Consider the following 22,955-nt stretch of genomic DNA (forward strand, 5'->3'; position numbering starts at 1 on the left):
ACTTGGCATGCCCTGAGTGAGGGGGAGGTCACCCTAAGCTGGACCTCCCTTGCTAAGCAGAGTGGGGATGTCAAATCACAGGGAAAGGACAGGAGTGGAGAGGAGGCTGTGCCATGTCTGCATAAAGAGTTCTAGACACCATTTGAGCTGTCCCCCATTGGCATGGGTAGCAGGTGGAACCCCCCCTTGGGGAGGCTATCCCCAGCCCCGCCCCTTCTGCCTGATCCCCACCAGTGGCTGGAGCCCTGAGGCCCCACCCCCATACACAGCCAGAGGAGCACTGGGGTGGCCTGAGACCCCAAGCCACCCAGCAGGAAAAGTGCTTGTCTCTTCCCAAAGAACCTGAGTTTTGATGTGCCCCATGCAGGTTCTGGGGCCATTGAGGAGGTTAAAAGTGTTACTCAGCCTCCTGTGTTCATTAGTAATCTCCCTGGAGATTGCCTCCTCTGCTGTCCCAGAACATGCACGGCCCATAGTAATAAGCAAAAACTCCCCACTGTGGAAACCTTCCAAAACCTGCAACTGGGCATCTAGCATCTATGGTATTATACCCGCCACTTATGCCCACCAATATTCCACAACTGCTGACTAGATTCAACTGAGAGCCCATCGTTTCTGTTCAGGGATTATCAAAGTTGAATCACCCATAAGAAGCCCTACGGGCAAGCCTTAGATGTGGTGAGGGGACAGTGTTGCAGTGAAAGACAAGGCAGAGATTATATGAGCACTGAAGTTCCCTGCTACCCAGTGAAATCACTAGGTGCGAGGTTAAGTGGTGGAATCTCAGAACATGGCATGGCAAGAGCAGCAGCAGAGAAAGCAGTTGCGAGCTGAGGTAGGCTACAGCAGCAGCGAGCCCGCTGCAGAGGCACACGGTAGCAATGGAGACATTGCTTGATGCCGCCCTTCTCCTCTTTCAGGGGTGGGAGGTGAACCCATGTGAATGCACCTCTGAACTCTGGGTGGACTTTGCTGACCAAGGCCAAGCAATGGTGAGTGGGGCGCAGTGCATGGAAAGGGGAGTGGAATGTTAGAGACATTCATTTGCTGGACTTTTTGCACCCCAAGGTGGGAAATTGAGGCAAAGGACACTGCCCAGTGCACTGTGGGGTGGGGGTTTGCTTGTGTTTACAGGCTTTGTAATTGTGGTGTGTTCCCAAATTAATGCTCAGTTCCTTTTCCCTTTTATTAAAAGTTTTTGTTACACACAGACTTAGTGCTTGTGGGGGGAAGTACTGGCTCTCAGGATGTCTACTCAGCACAGAAAAACCCTTGGCTGGCCCATGTCAGCTGACGCAGGCTCACCAGGCTCGGGCTGCAGGGCTGTCTCATTGCTGTGTAGGCTTCTGGGCTCAGGATGCAGCCTAGGCTCTAGGACACTGACTCAGTGCTTGCAAGTGAGAAGTATCACCTCTTAGAGCACCTGGGGTAGTGTTTAGTTTTCTCAGGTTACAGGCAGGGCTGGCTCTAACATTTTTGCCACCCCAAGCAAAAAAAAGAGTGCCGCCCTGCCCCCGCGAGCGCTGCCCGACCCCTCCCCGAGCATTGTGTTGCACCACTCAAGTCCCCCCACCCCCCAGCACCACCTGGCCAAACCAAAAACAAACCCCGATCACCACCCCCTCCCCAGGTGCCGCCCCAAGCACGTGCTTGGTAGGCTGGTGCCTGGAGCTGGCCCTGGTTATAGGGGCTCAAACCAGTTCAGTGTCCTCTTGTTAAGAGGAACCCCTAGATATTGAACCTGATGCTTATTGCTGCCAACACCACCTGGCAAAAGAGTTACAACCTTATGACGTCCTTTAAAATGTAGAATGCTGGTGAGGACTCCCCTGAACTATCAGGTCCAAACACACTCCTACAGTGAGGGAAAAGGTGACACATTTTCACATGAGGTGAGAGCTGAACATTGACAAAATATTAACTTTACCTTCTTCTATAGGTGCCACAAATCTTCTCCACCCTAAAACCAACCAGATAAACAAAGATGAGAAAAGTATCAGAGGGGTAGCCAAGTTAGTCTGTATCCACAAAAACAAGGAGTCCAGTGGCACCTTAAAGGCTAACAGATTTATTTGGGCATAAGCTTTTGTGGGTAAAGACCCACTTCTTCAGATGAAATGAGAAGTTATCTGAACCCATGCTCTATATACAGGATTCAACATTGTATAAACCGACACACTGAGAAAATTGGAAGTTACAAATTCTACCAGAAATGTACAATAAAACAAACCACACAGATACTGTGTGAGCATTGCTGTCTGGTTGTTTCATATTCTAAAACAATCCCATTTCCTGTAGAATTATTCCTACTAAGTTATAAATCAGATTTTACCTGCAAACACACTACACGTACACTGCAAAAAACAAACAAGCAAAATCTATTTAAGGCATGTTCCTGCTTTTATTGAAATCAATTATGTCTTCTAGTGAATTCTGTAGGAAGAGGGGTTATTATAAAAAATATACAAGAATAGGGGGAAAGAAGGTTTCTTATGTTAACATTTGAGCATTTGCTATTTCTTTGACTAATAGTCATATAACCATGCCCTCCACAACTCTACATATATCTTTACCAAAAGAGGATATGTCATGTTACTTCATTTTATTTCACTACATTTTCAGAACTAAAATTAAGGCTGAGCTACTATTTCTATTCAAAATATCAGTATTTTTTAATTTCTCAGAATGTTATTTCAAGTTAGCTTTTGGTTTTAGAATTCTCAAATTCAATCTGAGACCTCTTATTATTTTATACTATAAACATGACAAAAAACATACATGGGGAAAAAGAAAGTTATAAGGGCACAACTTTGTTCAAAAGGGTTTACATATAGGAAGAAGGAGAATGACACTTACTAAGTTCTGCTGCATGTTTCTCTGAAAAACAAAACAAAAATGGATCAATTATTAGTAGACGGGCTTATCTTTCCAGGGATATACATTTGGGGTGGGATTTCCAAAGTTCCCTAAGTTACTGAGGGGCAGAAGTCCCAATGATCCCTATATCACTTAAGCATGTTTGGAAAGCCTACTTGTAAAGGATTATATACATGATGACTGAAATTCACCTATGACGAGCAGGCTAATGCAAGGCCCTCTGTACCATTCAGTGCCTTGCATAGGCAGCAGGCTGTGTGCTGTGGATCAAGTGTCAGAGCCATTGTGCACATTGCAGCATGTCACAGGAAGAGACTCTACGTTAGCTCTAGATATTTCAGAATGACTGAGACTTAGATGCATACCCCAAAGGCAAAAAGGTTTAGTTTTGTTTTCTCCTTCTGCGTCTATAGCATTGGTCTGTGTCAGTACTAACATTCAGTGCCCAAAGCTCTTTAACACAAACTTAAGGCTGATGGTATCTTGTGCATTCCAGAACATCAATTTCAGCAAAACTGAACCTTTGGAAAAGCAGGGAATACAGAGTAAAGGTACAAGACTGAACATACAACTGGAACTCTGCTCCTGTTAAGTGATACTTCAGTACACCCAAAACACCTAGACTCTCATACTGCCTGTTCCCCGTACTGAACAGGAGCTACCCGCCATCAGCCCTACACTGAAACACCTCACCTATTCCACAGAAAACAACACATCTGCTCAATTTTATAGCTGCTTCAACCCTATGTGCACTATGCCAACTGACATTGTTTCATTTACCTTCATTAAATTCACAGACCACATCACCTCCCAACTATTGACAATCCTCCACTGCAAGAAGACCCTGTGCCCTCCTGTAGACAATCATCCAACACAGCACTGAAATGAGGCATGCTAGATCTCACCAAGCACATATGTTCGTATATGTGTGATCAAAGAAAAGAGGTACATAAGAACAGCCATACTGGGCACACCAAAGGTCCATCTAGCCCAGGATCCTGTCTTCTGACAGTGGATGGTGCCAGATGCTTCAGAGGGAATGAACAGAGCAGGGCAATTTATTAAGTGAGTTATCCCGTCATCCGGTCCCAGCTTCTAGCCATCAGAGGTTTAGGGACATCTGGAGCATGGGGTTGCATCCCTGACTATCTTGGCTAATAGCCACTGAGGGACCTGTCCTCCATTAATTTATATAATTCTTTTTTCAACCCAGTTTTCCTTTGGATCTAACATCTTCTGGCAACAAATTCCTCAGGTTGAATGAGCATTGTGTGAAGAAATACTTCCTTGCATTTGTTTTAAACCTGCTGCCTATTAATTTCACTGAGTGACCCCTGGGACAGTTCAGCTTGGAAAAGAGATGACTAAGATGGGGTATGATAGAGATCTATAAAATCATAACTGTTGTGGAGAAAGAGAATCTCCCTTACAGCCTATGCAATGAAGACGAATGCAAAGAACTCATTTAGATTCTCTGCAATGGCCTTGTCTTCTTTGAGTGCTTCTTTATCACCTCAGTTGTCCAGTGGCCCCACTGACGCTTTGGCAGCCATCTTTCTTCTGATGTACTTAGAAATGTTTTTGCATCTTTGGCTAGTTGCTCTTCAAATTCTTTCTTGGCCTGCCTAATTATCCTTTTACACTGGACTTGTCAGATCTTACTGAGGAAAATAGAAAGGAACAAAAACTCTGGCTTCCAATTTTTAAAGGATATGTTTTTGCCTCTAACCATCTAATTTACTCTGTCTAATCATGGTGGCATTTTTACAGTTTTGTGTTATTAATTATTAGTATTTATAATTATTTGGGGTACACAAATACACACAAAGGGGTCAAGGAGAGTGGCTCTTCCCTCTCCCAAGGGGCACAGTCCATGCAGTTCACCTCAGATCACAATCACAGCTCTGCCAAGCTGCTCCCATGGATCCCGACCACCCTTCAGTACAGGTGCACCTAACAGTGAATGCAGCTAGTGTGCATGCAGATAATTTCCAGTAGCTATTGCCAGCACTAGAGGAGGAAGAATAAAGGTCATTGGGGCAAATACCTCAATTCTGTATTCCCTGTTTTTCCAACTTGTCACTCCGGAATAGTACAAGATACCAGAAGGCAACTGCATTAAGAAAGGTTTTAGTCAGTGAGTTTAATCCCCTTTCCATAGCCCCTTCTTCCCTCACTGCAGCTCCAAACCTCTTTCCCTTGCTCCTCTGCTCCCTAATTCCCACACCTCCCCAATGAGCATTTACATGTGGAATTTATTTTCTTTTCAAAAATATCAGAACAACCTCTGCATATCTGCTGTACTCAGATTACATTTTCCTCAAAATAAAACCCCCTATTATAGTAAGGCACCTTCCAATTTCTATCCATCATCGGATTTAAACTCACAAGGCCTGGGTGAGTACTCAGCTGTTAGAGTCAAAACAGTTTATGTTGAGCCACACAACCTCTGAGTCAGAGCTTCCTCTCAGCGCTCTTGGACTGTCTCTCGGCAGGTGCTCAGTATAATTCATTTGGCTCCTGAGCAATAGGCTCTACAGAGAGCTAAGCCTTTTTCTACTTTGTTCTGCCAAAGTGAGCTAGGCAGGCATCTCACTCATTGTCACAAGAAATGGCTTTGGAGCCCAAGCAGCCTGACGCCAGGAGAGGGGTTCGTGGATGTGGCCAGCAAGCAGAGCTAGTCACCTCCCTGCAGCCTGGATTTAGGCACCAAACTCTGTGAGAAGGGTGTGGCTTAGGACACACCCCTCTGCAATTGGCTTTTATGGATCCCATTCTAACGTGCATCTCTCTCCACATCACGGTGGTGTTCCAGTGATTTTCTAGGCATCTAAAAGTTTGGTGTTGTGATGTTCAGTGTTGGAACACCCAAGCCCCTTTGTGGGTCTGGACTTGTGGAAATTAGTTAAGCTCCGTTGATTTCAATAGCATGATTTTGCTTTATACCAGTAGATCATCTGACCTAAGAGGTCATTTCTGTACAAAGCCCTCTTTTTTGTTGTTGCTCGTAAGGTTTTCTTATCACACTCTGATGTGCAATTTCCTCATATTCAGGCTTACCCCATTTTTAAAAATGTTACACTGAATAGTAAATCATCTAATAGAATGGGAAACCACCACCACCACCGTGCTATGGGGATACAACTGTGTACAAAAAATTGACTTATGGAAAGAGGAAGAAAGAGACTTACTAAATGGCTGTGATTTCTTTTCCTCATTCAAGAACACATTTATTTACTTACCCTACTGGCTATTCCACAGGGAGCACCAATGTAGCATGAGGGTGCACTGCACTTTATTAGCAAAACCTGATTTTAAGTATATCTATCAGGCTTTGCAGCGTCATGTGGGAAGTGAGACCAGAGAACTGGGAGACAGAAGACTGAGCAGGATGCAGATAACACAGCTTTGATCTGGGTATCTCTGGTTCAGCCCCATTGCCCAATTTTCTCCTCCTTCCAATTCCGTCCCCCACCATACATGGAAATGTCATGGTCTGTTGCATTAGGACAAGATTGTATCTTGCACAACACCCTGACACAGGGGAGTAAGGGGGAAATGAAACTCCTTAGGCCCATGCATGGGCTCCCTGGATCCTTGTCGTGTGCATTGGATTGGGGGAGGCTCTGCTGGCACAATACGCACCACTGCAAAGGTGGGTGGTGAGTGGACAGAGAGCAGTGGACAGTGGCCTGAGCTTTCACTCCACCCTACAATGCTGCAGACAAGTACTGGGGGAGATGTTCTCTGTGCCTGGAGCCAGGAGCTGGTGCAGATTACCACCCCTCCCCCCAGACCAAAGTGCTGCTGGCGGTGGTGCTGTCAGATGCTTCCCATCAGGCCTGGCCCAGTGTCAAATCTTTCACTGTACTCATTTCTTTGAAGAAAATATCTTGTGAATTGCACTGTATTTCCTGCTCCTCAAGTTACCTTTGATCTTGAAGAGATAAGCACTAAGGGCAAAGGAACCAAGCAAAACCACCAGGATCACACTCAGAGCCACCATCCAGGGATTCACCCTTGGGAAAAAGGGATCTGAAAAACAAAATCCCAGAGGGACTCATATTACTCTGTAAGCAGGGACAAAAATCAAATAACTCCATTTCATATAACACCCCCATAGGACTTGTCTAAAATAGAGGCACTACATAAAACACAGGAAACTGATGTTAAAAATGACTCCAACCAAGACAGCCATCACATTTGTACATCGGTGTATAAGTGAACCCCGGTTTGATTTGCAATGAGAGGCAACATTCTCCAGTCCCTTGGGCAGTGGGATGGGATTTGAGAGACCTGAGTTCTGGTCCCTGATTTGCTGGTGACCATGTGTGTGACCTTGGACAAGTCCTTTCCGCTCTGTGGTTCCATTTCCTCTCCAGCCTTTTTTGTGTCTTGATTATTTAGACATTTTTTCTAACCGATTCTCACTCTGGTTTTTTTTTTTTTTTGCAGTGCTCAGCACAGCAGCGCTACAATCTCATGTGAGGCATCTAACATAATACTGTTACTAGCAATAGTAGTGACCATGAGTCAGAGCAGGGCCGCCCAGAGGATTCAGGGGGCCTGGGGCAAAGCAATTTCAGGGGCCCCCTCCATAAAAAAAATTGCAATGCTATACAATACTATATTCTCATGGGGGCCCCTGTGAGTGAGATATTCAAATTGCCCCAGTTGCTCCCCCCCTATGGGTGGCCCTGGGAAAAATAAACCACCTGCATCTCGGCACAAACCCAGTTTTGAGAAAACTTCTTTACAAGGTATCACTGGTTCTCAGCATCAGCTAGTGCTAAAAGGCATAAAGCTCATTAAAAGGGTTGGACAAATATTTTCCATCAAAACTTTTTCTGGATCGAAAACTAAGGGGGGTTAAAAAGCAGGAAAAAAATCATGGACAATGTCTGCTTTCCTTCAAAATTTGTTGTGGTTTTTTTAATTGAAAAGCTGAAATTAGTCTGCCAAAACCTGAACATGGTTTGGGTTTCAGAAGTGTGTGGCCAAATATTTGCTGCTTGCTGTGTTTGATTGTTTAATGAAACAATAAAAAAATTCTACTTAAAAAAAAATCCAAAACTTTTGAATCACCTCAGCTTGTGACCAAACGTCTGAGCCCATCCAGGCAGAGATTTTTCCAGGTTTCTGATACTCTGCTGGCTTCCTTGACTCATATCTGTATCCATAACTTTGGGTTCATTTAGGTTAGAACATAAGAACAGCCACACTGGGTCAAACCAAAGGTCCATCCAGCCCAGTATCCTGTCTACTAACAATGGCCAATGCCAAGTGCCCCAGAGGGTAATGATCAAGTGATCTCTTTCCTGCCATTCATCCCCACCCTCTGACAAACAGAGGCTAGGGACACCATTCCTTACCCATCCTGGCTAACAGCCATTAATGGACTTAACCTCCATGCATTTATCTGTTTCCTAGAGACTGGCTCCACAGGGTCCCTCACAAACTGGAGACAGTTACTGTGGGTTTGTCTTTAATACAGCTTATGTACATACTCCATGAACTGAGCATTTGAGCTTGTTCCAGAATCTGGGATGAGCCTATGTTGTGAACACTGAAAAGCTCAAAATAGCATATGCATGTGTACGGACACTGGGTGCTAAAATTAAATTAATCCAGGGGTTCTCAAACTGGGGGGTCAGGACCCCTCAGGGGGTCACGAGGTTATTACTAAGGGGGGTCACGAGCTGTCAGCCTCCACCTCAAACCCCGCTTTGCCTCCAGCATTTATAATAGTGTTAAATATATTTAAAAAGTGTTTTTAATTTATAAGGGGGGGGTCACACTCAGAGGTTTGCTATGTGAAAGGGGACACCAGTACAAAAGTTTGAGAACCACTGAATTAACCCCTCTGGAGCCTCAGGGAATGCAGGGGAGGGAGGTCTCCCTTGGTAGGGTTAGGAAGGAGGTAGGTGGTGTAGGATATTGCTCTTCTCATGTGATCCCTCCCCCAGTGGCTAATTTTAAATGAAGCTACCCTCCCCTGACGTGAATCTCCCTATGGCACTGAAATTAAATGTAGACTATAATTTGGCATTTGAGAAGTGAAAGGGATGGTAGCCCTAATGGAAAAGCTAACAGTTTGGCTCTTCTGCAAGCTTCAAACTGCTGAAAGACCTTTAGAGTAGGGAAGGCTGTGCCTCCCAAACAGCCTGGCCCTCCCCCTATCTGACCTCCACTCACTTCCTGCCCCCGACTGCCCACCCCCCATCAGAATCCCCGACCCATCCTGCTCCTTGTCCCCTCAACCTCCCCCAGAGACACCCCCCCCTCCAACCACCACCCCAGGACCCCACCCCTGCTCCCTGACCCCTATCCACCCCCCCGCTGAGTCCTGACAGACCCTGGAATGCCCACGATCCAACTCCCTCCCCCGTTCCCTGTCCCCTGACTGCCCCCCCAACCTCTACCCCCTCCCTGTCCCCAGGACTCCCTGCCCCTTATCCAATCCCCCCGGCCCCTTACCCCCGGCTTCCCCCTCACCTGTAGCTGCAATGAATCCAGGAGCTTCTCGACAGCTGCAGCGTGGCTCTGGCAGGGTCCCTGAGCTCTGCCCCGCTTTGAGCCGTGTGGTAAGGGGGCAGGGCTGCAAGTTCCAGGTTGAGCGGAGGGAGCGCAGGCCCTGCTGGAGCTCGCAGCCCCGCCCCCTTACCAAGCAGCTCTGAGCGGGGCGGAGCTCAGGGGTTCCGCCGGAGCCACACTGTGCCGCTGTTCAGAGGTGCTCCTGGATGTGCTGAGGCTCCGGGAGAGGGGCGGAGATGGGGTCGGGTTGGGCCGGGGCTGTGAGCCTTCGCCATTCTTGTGGGGGCCCTTGCGGAGCCCGGGGCAAATTGCCCCACTTGCCCCCTCCCCAGGCAGCCCTGAGTCAGAGTGCTGCAGGGTTAAAGTCATTGATCAGAGTGGTGTTATGCCAGGGGAGAGCAAGGCTATCAATGCTAAAGAACACAGAAATTGCCAGGTTGTCTGAAAAATTGCTTGTCAATCCACTATCTCCCCCCAGATCTTTCAATGAATCATAATCACAATTCATACAAACTTATTGTGCAGGAAACTACTGTGATCCTCCTGTTTAAACCACAGGTCTAAATCTCACTCTTCTTCCTATACATCATCTCCCAGGTCTGACCTTTTCTCTCTGCCCACACTTTCCAAACTCTGGTCTAAACCTCAATCATCCCACATCTTCACTGCTGTGATCTCCTCCTCCCAGGCCTCAGTTTTCCCCTCCAAATCAAACTGATGCAAAATACCTCTGCTAAGATGTCATCTCTCTGACTATATTACCGGCCTCTTTAAATCCCTCCATTGGCTCCCCTCTTCCAATGCACCAGACACAAATTTCTTGTCCTCACTTACAAAGCTCTCCAGGTTAGCCCCACTCCAGTATCACCACCAGATTGACTCCCTGTTTACTTCACCAGTGATGCCAACTTTCTATTTCTTCAACAAGGTGTTTTGTGCTTTCACACAAACCACTCCTTAAGAATGGGGAAAATGCCAGTCAAAAATCTACAAAGCCAATATCTTGTCCTGCTTTCAGTCTCTCTTCAAAAGTCATCTCTGCAATGGTGCAACCTGAGAATGGCTAGACAGGTGGTGAGCTGTGATCATCACTATTTGCAGTAAAGGATGTCGTCTTAGTCCTGCTGAACTCAATAAAAGTTTTGCCATTGACTTCAGCGGGCCAAGGATTTCCATGGGGGGTGAGCCTCGCAACAGAGTTAAATTCTATTCCCTCACCCCAAAATGGTCAATGGATTATCTAATAATCACACATCTATGTAAGAGTGGGGAGGATTTTGTCTACTGTGCCTTCCTTTTACTGTTCACTCAAATACAGTTAAAGGATTAGAGTGAGATATTCAAAATCTCCTAAATCAAAGAAAGCAAATGGAACATAACACATTCTTCAGACAGGTCAATTCCCTCATCATTTCTGGTAGAGAAGTAAAGTAACTAGATTGAAAAGTAATCAGACCAGTCTATACAGTATGGGTGGGTGTGACACTCCATATTCACCACTGTCATATAATTATGATAAGTTTTGTACAAAGTATGCCCTGTAAGGTACCATTTTAAGTCTTGATCTATTGAACATTAATATCTTGTTGGATTGTATGTACATAAAGTTATTAATGTTTGCTGTATGTGTGTAACTGAAAGATGTTGTAAAGTTGGAAACATCCACAACTAGCCTTTCAAATACAATGAAGAAACTAGACAGTGCTAATGGCTCATCAGCTAAGACAATGGACCATGGAAAAGGCTTATCCTCAACTGTGTATTCTTCAGCCAGATTATGGATGATGGCTGCTATGACTCATCAAGCATGCAGGGGCATGTGACCAGACCACATGATACTGAACTCCATTTTGGTACCTGTATTTTTCCACAAACTGGGCTGGGAACTTAGCTTGAAACAAAGGGGCTCTCACCATATGGGAAGACTATAAAAGATGGGGTGTGACATCACCAAGGTCCTCACTCCCTCTGCACATCATCTGGATGAACAAAGATTGAACTGGGGGAAGTGCTGATCCCAGACTAAAAAGATTTCTAGCCTGTGTATGGAAACCTGATGGTACTATCGACACTGCTTGATTCAAATCCTGTGTAGTATATTAGGCTTAGATTATGTTTTTATTTGCTATGTAATCTACTTTGCTCTCTTTGCTATCACTTCTAATCACTTAAAATCTATCTTTCTGTAGTTAATAAATCTATTATACATTTTTTTTAAACCTAGAACAGCGTGGGTATGAGTGAAATGTTTGGGAAAAATCTCAGCTCAGTTAAAGGTTTTGTGCATATTCCTTTCCACATAGTGGTATGGGCAAACTGGGTAATTTTTTTTCTGTGTTTAATTTCCTAGGTAACCTGATTTGTTCTGTTTGCTATCACTTACAATCACTTAAAAATCTCTCTGTAGTTAATAAACTTGTTTTGCGTTTTATCTTAACCAGTGTGTTTTTGATTGAAGAATTTGGGAAAAATCTTAGCTAGTTAACAAAGGCTGTTGCATATCTTCCCCACATTGAGGGGGGAGTGGGTTAATTTAAATGATCTTGCACCATACAGACCCTTGTGCAGTGCAAGATGGTAGAATTCTGGGTTTAAACTCCAGTAGGGATGCAGGGTTGGGAATCTGGGAAACTGGCTGGTGCCTCTATTGTTGATCCATGAGCGGCTTAGGTAAAGCACTCAGGTGACTGCAGCAGGGTGTGCCCCTGCCTGTGCAAATGCTGGTGGAAGTGCAGGACTGGGAGTGGTCTGCATCTTGTCACAGCAGCACAGTGTGAGAGGGAGCCCAGGCTGGTATAACAGAGGGCTCAGCTGTACCCCAGTTCCAGTTGGCAACCATGGGGGAACCCATCACAGTGGGAATTTCAAGAGTGCCTAATGTCTAGTCCAGGAGTCGGCAACCTTTCAGAAGTGCTGTGCCGAGTCTTCATTTATTCACTCTGATTTAAGGTTCCGCGTGCCGGTCATACATTTTAACGTTTTTAGAAGGTCTTTCTATAAGTCTATCATATATAACTAAACTATTTTTGTATGTAAAAGTAAATAAGGTTTTAAAAATGTTTAAGAAGCTTCATTTAAAATTAAATTAAAATGCAGAGACCCCAGACCGGCAGTGGCCAAGACCCGGGCAGTGTGAGTGCCACTGAAAATCAGCTTGCGTGCAGCCTTTGGCGCATGTGCCATAGGTTGCCTATCCCTGGTCTAATCTACAATAGAAAAAACTTTTTGCCAGCACAGCTATATCAGTTTGGGATGTGAATTTTAATCAGCATCGTTAGGCTGACAAAAGTACAGTCAAAGTTATACTGAAAAACTTGCACTTACACACAAATATAGTTTGTGTCAGTTTGGGGAACTGGCATTAGCTATACCAGCAAAAGTACAGTTTTGCCAGTATAGTTGTGTACATACTAGAAGTGCTTTGCTGGTAGAGATATCCTGGCAAAAACCTTCCTAGTGTAGACAAGGCTAAATTATTGATGTGTACAAGTCCTATTAACATTCAAGGTACTCTGGGGGCAGCGGGGGGGGGGGGGGATCACAACATTAACTAATTGGGTTTCTTGCTTTTTTGTTTGTTTGTTTTAAATACACACTTTAGCCTTCATTGCTATTGATTAGTTTTAACACAGCTAATCAGTGGGTTAGAACATAAGAACGGCCATACTGGGTCAGACCAAAAGGTCCATCTACCCTAATATCCTGTCTTCAGACAGTGGCCAATACCAGGGTTGTCATCTTATTTTTTTCTGTTCCTGTTCAGTGTGTGGTTTTTGATGATTACTGACCTGATATATAAAATAATGATTCCTTTTCTAGGCTGAGGCGGGTGTTCCTGACCAAACAGGATAAGTTCTGATTTGCATTTTCTGTTAGAATGATAGAAGTTTCTGTTTTATATAGTCTGCTGGCTTCTTGGGAATTTGTCAGAGAGGATGAAGGTAAGGGCTGTCCCTTGTGATCTCTCCACAGCACTTCGGGCTCTGGGTACCATCCAGCTGATCGGCATACCACTCGGATCCCTCCATCCTGGTAATCCTCAACAAAGATACGAGGAGCAGAACCTGAAGCTAGAGACAAATGAATAAATCCATGTTGATGCAGCTATTGAGCCTTGAGGATAAGAATTTAAACTTCCCCTTTATTCCCAATGCTCATGGACTCAGGAAACTATATGAACAAGAAATTGTAATTATTTCATGGAGGTGGAGGGAAACCTTTCTCCTCAGTATTTTTCCATCCCAGGATCCACATATAATTCAGAAATGAGGTTCTATGCTCTATGAACTCCTTTAATTGATAATTTAGTTTAGCAGATTAAAAAAACAAACAAACAAACATCCCAGAAAAATCAACCCTGTATTTCAAATGTACCTTCAGGTGAAATGTCTCCTCTTTGATCATAATCAGTCTAGTCTACTCGACCCTGCAAATACAATATCCGAGCAGAAGGGGAGAAATTTCTGGACATCCCCGTAAGCATAACCATCTTGAACTGCCTCATGATTGATGAAAATCAGTGGAGACTAGCCTGTCACAGGATCAATTCTTCCTCCTCAAAGTTTTGGGTAGCCTTCAGCAGAATGAAGGTGATACCAGAGTGTCCCAGGGCAAGCAAATCACTAGGTTCTCTTTTTCAGATATGGAGTATCTAGTGCCCATAGGATATTGAATGGGCATTCCTGGCCAGCACAGATGTGACTAGTTTAACTTGGAATTAGTTATACAAAGTGAAGACTGCGCAGGTTTGTCCCACTATAAAGGTCTGTCCCATCCTTTAGTGTTGGAAGGGTATTTTCAATAGGGCCGATTACCTCAGGAAACAAAATTTAGTCCTGGGCATTAGATTTTAGCTATGTGAAAACAGGAAATCTGGTGTTATTTCTCTATTTGACTCTCTTCCTCCATACCCTGAAAATGACAAAATAGCTACATGACTATTGATGAAGAAGGCACAATAATTCAAGTGCCCTTTCTCCAATTGTCTTCACATTTGGTACAAGAATTCTGCAACAGCAACAGACCACGGGTAAAATATTCAAAGTTATCTGACTTAGGAACTTACATCCCATTTTCAAAAGTGACACACTGGAGTTCCTGTGAGGAAATGAATGCAGGGGCGGCTCTAGGAATTCTGCCACCCCAGGCACGGTGGCACGCCGTGGGGGGGCGCTCTGCTGGTCGCCGGTCCCGTGGCTCCGGTGGACCTCCCGCAGACGTGCCTGCGGAGGGTCCACTGGTCCCACGGCTCCGGTGGAGCATCCGTAGGCACGCCTGCGGGAGGTCCACCGGAGCCGCGGGACCAGCAGACCCTCCGCAGGCACATCTGCGGGAGGTCCACCGGAGCCGCCTGCCGCCCTCCCGGTGACCGGCGGAGTGTCCCCCGCGGCATGCCGCCCCAGGCACCAGCTTGAAATGCTGGTGCCTGGAGCCGGCCCTGAATGAATGAAGGCTTGTTTTGTTTTTTTTTTAATTTAAATTAGGTTTGTGAACATTAACTGTTAAAGAATAATTATTCTAAAATAATTGTGTGCACATGGCTGTCTTTTACCCATTTTCCTTTGAATTAGCATATAAATAGGGCAGAGACATTTTGGAACAGGCAATCAGCATTCTGGGTTGCCCTGCTGCCGGGCTTTACGCATTCTGGGATTTCTGTCCTGGTGCACTGTGAAATACCTTCCAGAAGCCACCAGAATTCTGTAATTTGGGGTCACAGTAGCAAATTCTCATGAATTCTCTTCACACATCATGTGATTCTTCTGTTTTTTGTGAGTTAGTACAATTTTCAAACTGCTGTCAGCCAGCACGGCGGGAACATGCTGTGTGTCATGGTCCAGGCACTCATTAACACACAGAGGCTGTTGCACGTGTATTTGTGATCACATAACCCGGTGGCTTTGGGAGTCTGACACCAAGCTACTGCACCGATTTCGGTAGAGAGGAGGAAGCAACTTAGATAATTGTAGAAAAAAATGTTTCTTGGAGCAGCTTTGCTTGACTGAGCACTGCGTTGTGAGCTCAGGAAGTCAGCACTGACTGGTAGGAAAGGCTCATGATGTGGTCCTGGGATGACCAGCAATGGAGGCAGAATGGCCAGATGACAAGGAGCACTTTCCTAGAGATCTGTGCAGACCTCACCCTGCAGCTGCAGCAGCATCACACCAACATGAGAGCTCCCCTCTATGTGGAGAAGCACGTGGCCATCGCCACCTGAAATGTCTCCATCCCTGATTGCTACCAGTCAGTAACTCACCAACCTGATGTTGGTAGCTCAGCCATCAGGGCTGGTGCTATGGAGGCATGCACTGCTGTAAAGAAGGTGCTGATGGCACAGGTCATAAAGCCTGGCCATGCACAGGGGATTTGTATGGCTTTTGAAGTGGATTATCCAATTTGCATTAACTGGGCAGTTATTTTGGAAGATTTGCATCCTGTGGACACAGCCCATCTCTATTAAAAAGCATTGCAGTTAGTACAAAATAAACCCCAGGGTTGACAAGCCCTTCAAATCACTCAGAGTCATCCCAGAGAGAAATACAGACACAAGATACTGACCTGCCACCTTTAGATCCAGTAGTGCTTCTTCATAAAAGATACCATCTAGAACTAAACAGTGGTACTGTCCTTCATCAGAGGGTCTGATACTGAAAATTCTCAAGGCAACACTCCCATTGATCAGACCATCTTTCAAAAGCTCTGTCCTCCTCTGATATTCTGGCATCTGCAGCTCGTACTGGTCCTTTCCATCACCATAGCGATGAACAAATGGGGAGATCTGGGACCGGAACCACGTCACCTCCATCTTCTCAGCACTCATCCTAGGGGACAGGTGACAGGGTAACACAATCTCTTCACCCACAATGGCAGTGACAGGGTGGTCAGGTCCAACCACTTGAAACTGTGCTGTGGAATGTACCAGGAGACAAAGAAAATAAACTCAGAGAGAAGATCATGTACATTTACTCAGTGCTACACACAAGACAAGTCCAGTTTTATGTATTTTATATTTCATGGAGCTATTTCATAGATTCAAAGGACAGAAGGGACCATTGTGATCACCTGGTCTGACCTGCATAACACAGGCCATAGAATTTCCCTATGGGAAAGCACTAGCCTTCCCTCACCGGGAATCAAATCCACACTATGGCAATGACAGCACCAAATGCTGATCACTAGAACACCAAGGAGAAGTGCTCTGTGAATGAACACTCTGTGTTATGGATTTTTCAAGTCAAAAATGTGTAATTGTTATTCACACACACACACACACACACACACACACACGCACAAATAAATGTGGACATATTCTCAGTGCTCATCCTGGGGAGTCGGATAACAAAACATGATTGTTGACAGTGTCAGTGACAGCATGCTCAGGTCTAATCATCATACACTGTGTTGTTAAAGGTACCAGGACCAGGACTGGCCCTACACCAAATCATGCCCCAGGAAAGAAACATCTTCGGCATCCCCCCCACCCCTCGTTTGTTAAATACCTTTTATTTTTTAAACCACATTTGTAGCTCATTTCATGACTTTGATGCACAATTTATCTCTGTCTCATAAAATGATAAATTTGCATGCTAGGATCTGTAAAACTTATAAAAACTTTTTAGTTTTAAGAATAACCGAAATGTACTAACATCAAGAAACTGAACTATGCACCAACACCGGGTGGACAAGTAGTAAATAGTGTTACAGTATGTGACAAACTTAGAATGTTAATAGGGCCAGTTTTAGGAGCATTTTACTTCAAACATTCTATTTTCTCTTTGATTGCTATCAACAAAAACAGCACCCTGAGCCTGGCATCCCTCATGTCCAGCACCCCAGGCAGTCACCTGTCCCTAAATCTGGCCCTGACCAGGACACAAAAGAAAAGTAATTCAAAGAGAAAAAAATATTTTACGTCTGCCCCCTCAATTCTGTTGCCCCTGGAAGTACCGTGCTCTGCACAGAGAGTAGGATTAGGCCTGGTAAACTACGGGAAGAAAGTGGAGGAAATGTTAAGTGGCTGGGGACTAATCCCAATCCTGCTGACGTCAATGGAAAGAATCCCAGTGATTTCAATGGAATTTGGATCAGCACCTCAGGGCCTTGCCAGCTTTCAGTGCTCAGGTTTGCAGTGTGGGAATCTCATTATCACCTGAGGAATGGTTGGCAGCTCTTGCAGGCTGTCACCTCCTGTTTCCTTATCTGTGCTCTTCAACCAGAATTCTGTGACCCTAGTGCTGGGATCTGCCCTGGCTCCCAGTATATTTCTGGTACAATTCAAGGTGTCTGGTTTTTGACACATGAAGCACTAAATGGTTTAGGACCAGGCTACCACCTCTCCCCTCATGTGATACTACAGGGGGATGGAGAGCAGCTGGGATGCTCAGTCTTACAGTCCCACTGGATTTAGTGGGAGAAGAATGGTGGTGGGAAGCTTTCAATGAAGGATCTTCAGTTCTGTAACACCCCATTGGTCTGGTACATCTAGAGTCCATTCTCTGTTGGGAAGGGAATGGCTGGAAGAGGATGTAATTGAGATAAGGTGTGTTGGGGAGTTATTAGTCCTGAAGGCTTAGGGAGGCAGGAAGGTGTTTTTAAAACAAACCAAACAAAAACCAACCAACCAAACTGCTATGGGTCCATTCACCTTTGTATTTTCAACTAAAGAGAGAGTGATGGGCTCTTTTTATCAATATAAAACCTAATCATTTTAATGCTTTAGGTTTGTATTACTCCGCAGTAAAAGAGTGTCCATCCAATGATCTGGGCCTTCTTGGCAATCTTTACAAAATACATGTATGAACAAACAGACTGCGAATTACCCCTAGGTCAGATCAAATAGTCCAGCACCAACAGAAACCACAGCTAAAAAACAACAAGTAAGGCCCTGTTCCCGCTCTGTGCTTACATTTACACACTGGGATTACTTCCATTGACTTCACTGGGACTGCTCACAGTGCATAAAGTTCAGCCCATTTGTAAGGCAGTGCAGGCCTGGGGCATAAACAAAAACCTATAGGAAGCCATAGAGGCCGTGAGGATTCCTACCTGGTTCCAACTTGTGAACATAAACAGTTATAAAATAAACAACAAGACCAGGCAGAGAGGAGCTGAATCCGGAGCTGTGGCAGAACGTGAGAACCTTCATCTTCACTGAAACGTCATCTAGACAAACAACAGGAAGAGTAAAGAGAACACAACAACAGTATAACTTCATAAGTAGGCTGCAGTGATTAGGACAAGCTGAATATTAGAGTTTGAGGAACAGAAGATTGCAAAGGACCCATCAAATAAAAATAGGGATAAATGCATTGTGATGTGTACTCATTTGCATATTATGCAGTGACAGCAGTCGTCCCGTAGTCTGCACAAAAGAGAGTAGATCAGTGTCAAATGATATTAATGTCCCATGACTCCCCCCGCAAAAGAGAGAAAGAACAAACTCCCCTGAATATGAATTAAGAAAATTAAGGGCAGGATTTTGAAAATCACTGAGCACTGGCCGAATTGTGCCCCACTGAAGTCAACGGGAAAACTTGAAATGACTAACGGGGCAGCAAGGTCAGACCAATACTGAGAGGTTTTAATAATCTGACCCTAAAATCACAGGTGTTAGGAGATTTCCTTTTTGTAATTAAAAAAACAGCTGTAGAATTTTCTCTTCACAACAATCCCATAACCCCCCCTCCCCAGTTTTTTCTGTTCCCATCATGGGAAACAATAAGCCAGTGTAATAGGTAAAGTTGAATACGCTGTACATAAAACGCAGCAGGTGGGAAATAGATAGGACCAGAAAATGTTATGGTATTTTGTTTTTATTGCCATAGCATGTAGGCACCAGTCACTGATCAGGACCCCATTGAGCGAGGCACTGTACAAAACATGTAACAAAATCCAGATCTCTGCTCATGTAGGAGATCCGCTCACTCATGGAGCTCTGTTCTTCCACACGGACAAAAAAAATACATGTGGGTTTTTTTTTTAATTGCCTTTTGGTATCTGAGATTTTAGGTCACACTCAGGTCATATTCTCAAGCTTTTTTCTGCAATCACAAGGGTTAGAAACTTTCTTTAAAAATTAAAACTGAAATTCTCTCATAATCACAGGACAAGAACAGGTGGGGTTTTAAGGAAAATATCAAATATTTCAAGACATGATAAAATTATGAGAGAACTGACACCACTTGAATAGTTCAATATCTGTCATTATACAATAAATGAAAAAAATGGTGTTCAGAACAATGCAGAAATAACCACAACGCTTTTTGGGATTTAATTTAAAAATAAATATTTCAAAATGAATTTTATTTCAAGTAAATTTCAAATGACAAGTTCAAACTAAAAGAAATGCTTTATTTATTGCTATTATGTTTCTCCTGCATCATTTCTGAAGAAGAAGAAGAAGAAGAAGGAGGAGGAGGAGGAGGAGAGCCAGAAAATGGGAAAGTCCCAAGACCCACTCCCCCAAAATTAAAGTGTGTGTGTTCATTTTTTTCCGAATGACTTCAAGCTGTTGTTTTTTTATAAAAAAGAAAGATCCATAAACATTTCAAATTAAACAAAAATTATGCAGTTTTTTAATGAGAAATAATTCCCCTTTTTTTAATCATGCCAAGAGATACCCTCTTGAATTCTCCTCCCTGATGGCTTTTCACACAGGGAATAACCTGTCTCACAGTTTGTTACATGGGCCTTTCTTGCCATTATGCCATCAAATCTTCCCTAAACCCAGGACCATCAAAATCACCCCTGCTGGCCACCCTTCTATAGCTCTGTGGCCACAAATATAGGAGGCAACATTCATTTATCACAGGATAACGATGCAGTGTGTACAAACTGATCACTCAGTGGTTGTTGTGGATCACTTGACATGCATACAGAAGACCAATACCAAAATATTCAGCAATACATTTCAAAGGGTGCTTCATTTTAGGCACATGCTTAATTCCCACAGATCTCAAAATGAATAAAGGCTGTAATTTGTTTCCGTTGATTCTGGACAAAACTGGACCTTTTTTCCTTTAAAGTATCAGAAGCAAAAGGACTCAGCCCCAGAGTCAGGTCGAAAACTACTGACAACAGGCAGGCCAGGAAACTATACTGACTGCAGTTGAGTTTGCAGCTCTATGTTTCTTCCTATATTCTAAATACAGGAAGTCACTTTGTTACAAATCTCCCTTTAACATCACTAAAAACTGGATTGAGCCCGGGTTTCTTGAGTGAAACACAGTAACAGAGGAAACAAATTACTTATTGAATGTACTGTAAAAATCCAGCAGTGCTAGGAAACTGATCTGAAATGCAGTTTGAGGGTATGTATTTTGAATGTACATGTGAGGTACTGTTTTCATAAAGAGCAAAACAAATTCTCATGGGATTATCAAATCTTTGTGTTAATAACAATCTGTCCAAGAAAAAGCCCTGAATATTACAAAGTCAAGCAGCCAGAGTTCACCTACCTGATTGATCCTTTTGAGACGTTGCATGGTGTTTAGGGTGTGGGCTGTCCTTCTGAAATCCTCATGTTTGTCGAGATAGTCCTTAAAATATCAATTATTTCATTTTCTCAAGATGCCCAGCTACTACTTCTGGATATAAAATAGCTGCAGTTTGATCAGAGCCTTTTCTAGCAAGTCTTTTTTTTTAAAAAAAAAGAATCCTGTTGTTCCACACTGATAAATGTGCTTTCCTCTTGCAGCATTTACTGAGTTTGAAAGTGAAAGTAACAGGGCATTTTGGAAATGGCGTAATTGCAAACGCTGTGTGTAATTTTAGAATCTCCTCTTAAAGAAACAGCCACATTGCTGCTGAGATAGAATTGTCCCTACCAGAAGATTCAAATATTCCAGCACTCCAAATGCCCTGAATTCAGGAGTGATTTTGAAAAGACTTGTTCTTGCATTTGTGTGAACTGTAGTAAATGTCACAAATAATAATTACTTTTTACATGATGTCACCAGAATTAAAATTCTCCTGTGGATAGTTAGAAATAACATTAATAATACCTTTGCAGTGCTAAACTGGAATTTAGGGTGAACCTCATTTTTTATGACTGTAACATCAGAAGATTGAAGCTCTGACCATCTGTATGGACAAGACTCAGTCTGAGGCTGAAAAGAGAAATTAGAGAATAGGATTAAGGAATCCTGAGTTCTGACTGGACACCAAACAAAGTTCTATCATGCAATAATTGATAGGTTGGAAATACTAATTGTGACACTGCACCCCATATTCTTCATATTATTATTATATGATTATGGTGTAACTAAAATATGTTTTATGCAATATGGGTCAGGTAAGATGCCATTGGAAAGGTTCTGAATATAGTTACTGAATATGATTATCCTATTTATATGCATGTATCAATTCTGTATAGACAGTTAGAAATATTGACTATGTAGCAATTGCAACTGTGTTTGCACCTGGTGAATGCCCACTAGACAGTATGCCCTCAACCTGGAACAATAGAGCTGTGAAGATACTAATCTCCCTCCTTCCTGAGAAGTTTCCTGGGAGGATCCTTTGACACTGCAGGGTCAGGTGATCCTGTTACCTGTCACTGGACAACATCTTAACTTGGTACTTTCCCACTGGGATGGGTGTGGGTCAGACTAAGGCTATGTCTACACTACAAAATTAGGTCGAATTTCTAGAAGTCGATTTTTTATAAATGGATTTGATACCGTTGATTGTGTGTATCCCCACTAAGCGCATTAAGTCGGCAGCGTGCATCCATAGTACCAAGGCTAGCGTTGACTTTTGGAGTGTTGCACTGTGGGTAGCTATCCCACAGTTCCCGCCGTCTCCGCCCCCATTGGAATTCTGGGTTGTGCTCCCAAAGCCTGATGGTGAAATAACATTGTCATGAATGGATCTGGGTACATATCGTCAGCCCCCCGCTCTGTGAAAGCAATGGGAAAAAATAATTTCTCGCCTTTTTTCGCTGTCACCATATGTCCACTAGATGCTGCTGGCAGACGCAGTGCTGCAGCGCTACACAGCAGCATCCCCTTGCCTTTGCAAGTTGGCAAAGACAGTTACCAGTCATACTGTACTGTCTGCTGCTGTCATGGGTGCTCCTGGCCAGCCTCGGTGAGGTTGGTCGGAGGCACCTGGACAAAAATGGGAATGACTCCAGGTCATTCTCTTCTTTAAGTTTTGTCTAATACAAATGGCTGCCCCGGGTTAGAGCCCCAGACATCCTGCAGAAATGATGAGCTGCATGCCACTCTTCGAGGTGCCCCTACAACAACCCCACCCATTGCTTCCCTCCTCCTCCACCCCTCCTGAGCTACCTTGGCAGTTATCCCCCCATTTGCGTGGTGAAGTAATAAAGAATGCATGAATGTGAAACAGCACTGACTTTATTGCCTCTGCAAGCAGAGATCAAAGGGGGGAGGGGAGGGCTTACAGGGAAGTAGAGTGAACCACCATTCTGCACTTGCTCAGCCTATAGTTGAACTGCTCCTTACTACTGTCCAGACTTCATGAGCCATGGGAGCAAGGGGTAGGCTGGGGTAGGTGTGACCACGCGGTGCTACCCTGGG

The 22,955-nt window shown here is 44.1% G+C and overlaps 1 protein-coding gene across 1 annotated transcript; it reads right to left on the minus strand.

Annotated features, from left to right (window-relative positions):
- Nucleotides 1-1,725: 1,725 nt before the first annotated feature.
- On the minus strand, nt 1,726-21,052 carry LOC123344903 (butyrophilin subfamily 1 member A1-like). The gene is made up of 7 exons (XM_044981404.1): nt 20,868-21,052; nt 18,457-18,573; nt 15,970-16,317; nt 13,200-13,481; nt 6,808-6,912; nt 2,857-2,877; nt 1,726-1,960 (listed from the first exon to the last, which is right to left on the minus strand). Exons 2-7 carry the CDS (start codon nt 18,554-18,556, stop codon nt 1,884-1,886), a joined length of 933 nt encoding a protein of 310 aa, XP_044837339.1. The 5' UTR covers nt 18,557-18,573; nt 20,868-21,052; the 3' UTR covers nt 1,726-1,883.
- Nucleotides 21,053-22,955: the final 1,903 nt, after the last annotated feature.

The sequence above is a fragment of the Mauremys mutica genome, chromosome 12 (assembly GCF_020497125.1).
Source record: "Mauremys mutica isolate MM-2020 ecotype Southern chromosome 12, ASM2049712v1, whole genome shotgun sequence".
Lineage (NCBI taxonomy): Eukaryota > Metazoa > Chordata > Testudines > Geoemydidae > Mauremys > Mauremys mutica.